General features: G+C 47.7%; 1 protein-coding gene across 1 annotated transcript in view; it reads right to left on the minus strand.

Moving 5' to 3' along the window:
* The window catches only part of LAMA3 (laminin subunit alpha 3), a 250,109-nt gene extending 246,849 nt beyond the window's left edge, over positions 1-3,260 (minus strand). The window contains exon 1 of the mRNA XM_027525882.1: positions 2,430-3,260. Coding sequence (XP_027381683.1) covers positions 2,430-2,708 — 279 coding nt within the window. The 5' untranslated portion in view covers positions 2,709-3,260. The remainder of the gene's footprint in view (positions 1-2,429) is intronic.
* Positions 3,261-6,000: the final 2,740 nt, after the last annotated feature.

The raw sequence follows: 6,000 nt of genomic DNA on the forward strand, positions 1-6,000 counted from the left end.
GAAAAACATCTATTTCTACTTTATTGATTACGCCAAAGCCTTTGACTGTGTGGATCACAATAAACTGTGGAAAATTCTGAAGGAGATGGGAATACCAGACCACCTGACCTGCCTCTTGAGAAACCTGTACACAGGTCAGAAAGCAACAGTTAGAATTGGACATGGAACAACAGACTGGTCCCAAATAGGGAAAGGAGTACGTCAAGGCTGTATATTGTTACCCTGCTTGTTTAACTTCTATGCAGAGTACATCATGAGAAATGCTGGGCTGGATGAAGCACAAGCTGGAATCAAGGTTGCTGGGAGAATATCAATAACCTCAGATATGCAGATGACACCACCCTTGGCAGAAAGTGAAGAAGAACTAAAGAGTTTCTTGATGAAAGTGAAAGAGGAGAGTGAAAAAGTTGGCTTAAAGCTCAACATTCAGAAAACGAAGATCATGGCATCTGGTCCCATCACTTCATGGCAAACAGATAGGCAAACAGTGGAAACTTATTTTGGGGGGCTCCAAAATCACTGCAGATGGTGATTTCAGCCATGAAATTAAAAGACGCTTACTCCTTGGAAGAAAGTTATGACCAACCTAGACAGCATATTAAAAAGCAGAGACATTACTTTGCCAACAAAGGTCCATCTAGTCAAGGCTATGGTTTTTCCAGTAGTCATGCATGGATGTGAGAGTTGGACTATAAAGAAAGCTGAGTGCCGAAGAACTGATGCTTTTGAACTGTGGTCCTGGAGAAGACTCTTGAGGGTCCCTTGGACTGCAAGGAGATCCATCCAGTCTATCCTAAAGAAGATCAGTCCTGAGTGTTCATTGGAAGGACTGATGTTGAAGCTGAAACTCCAATACTCTGGCCACCTGATGCGAAGAGCTGACTCACTGGAAAAGACCCTGATGCTGGGAAAGATTGAAGGCCGGAGGAGAAGGGGATGACAGAGGATGAGATGGTTGGGTGGTACCACCGACTCAATGGACATGGGTTTGGGTGAACTCTGGGAGTTGGTGATGGACAGGGAGGCCTGGCTTGCTGCGGCCCGTGGGGTCACAAAGAGTTGGACATGACTGAGCAACTGAACTGAACTGATATGCATAATTTTTGAACAAGCAGCTCCACAATTTCATTTTGCAATACACTCTGAAAATTATGCAGCTGGCTCTGGAACTCAGGAGTCAATGTAGTTTTCATTTGAATTTACGTATTTTTGAGGTATTTTCTCAGTGACGACAACCACAAAATTCAAGTATGAATGTAAAACCAACTTTGAACGGCTATATCATGCTGCTAAACTACACTTGTCAAAAATAATTATATGTGATTAATACTTGTTTATTTATAACTAGTTATACACAATCACAAATAAAACATTTAGAGAAAGCAAAACTATTTGGAGCTGTTACTAAAGAAAATTAAAAGCATTTTTATTTTTATATTTATAGTACACACAAATTAATGTCATACATGCATATCATTTATAAATAAATTAGCATCTATTTCATAAGAATATACTGCATGTTCAACAACTTGTCAAAAAACTTTCTAAAACAGACCTAGCCTCCTAATGATAATCTTTTCCTTTTGGAGCCCAAACTCCGAAATTACTCCCTCTTCCGGCAATACTTTACTCAGCAATACTTCAGGAGAGGGAGGGAGGCAGTGACCAGCTTGGTTGGTAAAGAGGATTCAGAGTCAGGACTGGGTTCAAACCCAAGCGTCCTCTGTGATGTAGCCGCATTTGTTAACCTTTCACCTGATCAGTGCTCAGAGTAGTGTGACGCTCATGTGTAAGGACCTGGCACACCTCCAGACGCTGATGAAGTACCAGTGACACCGGCATCCACACAGGTGTTTCCAGTAGGAGCCTGATGCACTCAGCACCCTTGTCTCTACCTGGTCCCCTCGCCCCAGTGACTGGATGGTGGCAACACTTCAGGTTGTGAGTGAGCTGCGTCTTTCTGGTGACTCCGGAGTGGTAATACTGATATAACTCAAAGGTTTCTCTCTTTAAATATACCAGGGGATCTAACTGCTATTAACTTCTCTTCATAAGCTCAGGGAAATGAAGGGCCTGGACGAAGGGGCGTCGGTGAGGCCCTCGGGGACTCAAGGCCCGGCCGGGCGCTCCCTGGGTGACGGATGCAGCAGGACAGTACCACCGTTCAGTCCATCCCAGGAGTGCAGCTTCGGACTTTCTCCTGGGCTCGCCCCAACGGAACCTCAGCCCTTCACCTCGCGTGCTTCACCCATCCCGGCCTCGAGCGGCTTGTCCCCGAGGGCAGTGCTCCCCAAGATTACTCCGGGGGCCGCGGAGCCCCGCAGGAGTTCCCCAAGAGAGTGCTAGGGAAAGGGTCCGACCCCTTCGCCTCAGGGTGGCTGCCCCGCGCGGGGAGGGAGCCCGCCCCCCGCGGTCTCCCGGGATCTTACCTGGATGGTGTGGCCGCTGCCTGGGGCGGTGGGGCCCCCCACCAACTTGCAGTACAGCTCGGGCCGGGGCCGCGCGACCCCGGGCTCCCGCTCCCCGCAGGTGGCAGTGGCCCAAATCCTGGCTGCCTCGGCCAGGTTGAAGTAGGGCGGGTGCAGGCTGAGCCCGGCCGGGGACTGGGGGTGTCGAGCCGTCGCGCACCCCGCCTGCACCAGCAGCAGCGACAGCAGCGGCAGCACCGACCCCGGTACCCAGTCCCGAGCCCGCCCGGCCGCTGCCATCCCGCCGCGCGCGGTCCTCCTGGCTGGGCGGCCTGCGGAGGGGCTGGGGACCCCGCGGTCCCGCGAACGATGCTCACGCGACGAGCGAGCGCCGCCCGGGCGTGGGTGGTGGCGGCGGATGCGCGCCCGCGCCCCACGCGCCGGGTGCCGGCGGCGAGGGGGCGGCTCCTCGGGGCTGGAACGTGCCGCGGCCGCAGCGGGCACCCGCCCGACCAGGAACTGACAGCGCTGGGCCTCGGCCCGAAGACTGCGGCTCCGCCAGCGCGCTGCAAACTTCGCGGGTGGGGAGGGCCAGAGGCGTGTCCCGGTTCCCAGCCCCGCGGCTGAAGGGAGTCCCAGACCGCCCCACCTTCCCACTGCCCGGGCAGAGATCGGGTAGTCGGCTTCTCCGGAGCCTCTAGGTGGACCTCGGACTAGGGGCAAGGAGGTTCTGGCGAACAGGGTGAGACAGTAGCTGCCACCGCCTGCAGAACCTCCACCAGAGCCATTGTGGGTTCCCAGATGAGTTTCAGTTGTCGAAGGACAAGTCCCGTCAATTCTGTCAGTGGGCGCCAACAAGATCTATGGCACTGCAGATACATCCTGAGGGTGGGATCAAAGGCGCTCCGGGGAACTGGGAGTGACCGAAGGTATGCAACTTTAAGACAGCCACTAGGGCAAGCTGTAGTTTGCCAGGCTGTAAAGCCACCTCACTGGAAAGACTGATGCTGAAGTTGAAGCTGAAATTGTTCAGCCACCTGATATGAAGAGCCGACTGACTGGAAATTACCCTGATACTGGGAAAGATTGAAGGCAAAAGAAGAAGGGAGTGGCAGAGGATGAGATGGTTAGATAGCATCACTGACTCAATGGACATGAATTTGAGCAAACTCAGAGAGATGGTGAAGGACGGGGGAGCCTGGCATGCCGCAGTCCATGGGGTTGCAAAGAGTCAGACACGACTTAGCCTTAGCGACTGAACAACAACAAACAAACCTACCTTGGGGGAAATCCTTCAGACGCCCCATCTGCTGTGTTTTACAGGTAAACAGCAATGTTGAGTACATTACTCTTAGCTGTCACATGGCCTCTGAGTAGAGGACAATAACTTCCCAACTCCCAGGGCTGAGGCTTGGTCTTGAGGCAGGACACTTCACCAAAAAGGAGATGGCACAAGCCCTCTAACGATTGGAGGAGGGTGCCATTGCTGCAGGCCAGGATGAACGAAAGTGCCTTGAGAAAGAAGGACCAGAGCTAGAGCTTCCAAAGATGGAGAAGGGAAAAAGAGGTCCAGTGTGAGAGCGCTCCTGGAACAAAAATTGAGATGAAGATTAAAATGGAACAGTTCAAAGAAGAGAGAGCTAACTAGCATATTTATTAAATACTGGGATACGTTGTAGTAGGGAGGAAGTGTGTCTATTTAATCTTATGTTCTTCAAAAACAAACAGAAGGAGAAAGGGATTTGTGGGGATAACACAAAACTTCAGACTGATAAATTGACTACATAAAAAAAAATGTGTGCACCAAAAAGCAAACAGAACAAATCGAAAACAAATAAGGAAAAAATGTATACCACAAATGACTTGTGATTAATGACTTTAATATATAAAATGCATTTACAAAATAATTCAAGAAAGCTGAAAAATAGAGGCTAATAGATCTAACAACTGACAGGAAAATAAATTCGTTAAGCTAATAAACATATTAAAAAAATTGACCTTTCTGAGAATTGAAATGCAAACATAGCACCAATAAGATTCTTGTTTCACCTATCAATTGGCAAAGATTTTTTTTTTTTAATGATAAAACTGAAAGTTCAAGAGAATTCAAGGAATTAATTCTAACACACTTGGTAGAAGTGAAAACCATGTAACCTTTCAAGAGGGCAATTTTTGCAGCACTTAGTAAATGACTTCATCTTGCATATATTCTGCCTTAACAATTTCACTTGTATAGATTTATATCCAGGAAACGGTTAAGGAAGTTTGCAAAGATTTAATGGCAAGGACTTAGCAGAGATACTTATAATTGTTTTAAGCTTGCATGCTAAGTCACTTCAGTTGTGTTCGACTCTGTGACCCTGTGGACTATAGCACACCAAGCTCCTCTGTCCATGGGATTCTCCAGGCAAGAATACTGGAATGGATTGCCATGCCCTTCTCCAGGGGATCTTCCCAACCCAGGGATCGAACCAGCATCTCTTATGTCTCCTGCATTGGCAGGCAGGTTCTTTACCACTAGTGCCACCTGGGCCACAGCAGTTTTAAGCTTGCTGCTGCTGCTGCTGCTAAGTCGCTTCAGTCGTGTCCGACTCTGTGCGACCCCATAGACGGCCTCTCACCACGATCCCCCGTCCCTGGGATTCTCCAAGCAAGAATACTGGAGTGGGTTGCCATTTCCTTCTCTATGAAGTCATTAAAATGACGGTATAGAAGTATTCTTTCTGACATAGAAAGATGTTCACAATATTTTAACAGAAAAGAAAGGATGTAAAATAATACACATGTACAAAAATTAACCATATTTCTAAACACTAGAAACAAACCGTCCAAAAATGAAATTAAGAGCCATTCCATTTACAATATTCAAAAAGAATAAAAGTCTTAGGACTAAATTTAAAAAAAGAAGTGCAAGACTTTAACATTTAAACAGTGTTAACATGTAACCCAGCAATTACAATCCTAAGTCTGTATTCAAAAGAACTGAAAATATATTCACACAGAAAAAGTGTTCATGGATGTTCATAGCAACATTCATAATAGCCAAAAAGTGAAAACAATTCAATGCTTACTAACTAGTGAATGGAAAAACAAAATGTGATATAACCATCCAATGCAATGTCATTCAGCCATAAAAAAGAATGAAGATCTGATACGTGCGACAACATGGATGAACCTTGAAAAACATTACACTAGATGAAGGAAGCCAGACACAAAGGTCACATTTGTAATGGCAGCAACTGCTAATGGATATGGGAATTTTTTTTGAGCAGGGGGAATGATGCAAATGTTCTGGAATTAGATAGAGGCGATGCTAAAGCTGAAACTCCAATACTTTGGCCACCTCATGCGAAGACTTGACTCATTGGAAAAGACCCTGATGCTGGGAGGGATTGGAGGCAGGAGGAGAAGGGGACGACAGAGGATGAGACGGCTGCATGACATCACCGACTCGATGGACGTGAGTTTGAGTGAACTCCGGGAGTTGGTGATGGACAGGGAGGCCTGGTGTGGTGCGTTTCATGGGGTCACAAAGAGTCAGACACGACTGAGCGACTGAACTGAACTGAACTGATGGTTGTACGACTGTGAA

Source organism: Bos indicus x Bos taurus, chromosome 24, assembly GCF_003369695.1.
Source record: "Bos indicus x Bos taurus breed Angus x Brahman F1 hybrid chromosome 24, Bos_hybrid_MaternalHap_v2.0, whole genome shotgun sequence".
Taxonomy (NCBI): Eukaryota; Metazoa; Chordata; class Mammalia; order Artiodactyla; family Bovidae; genus Bos; species Bos indicus x Bos taurus.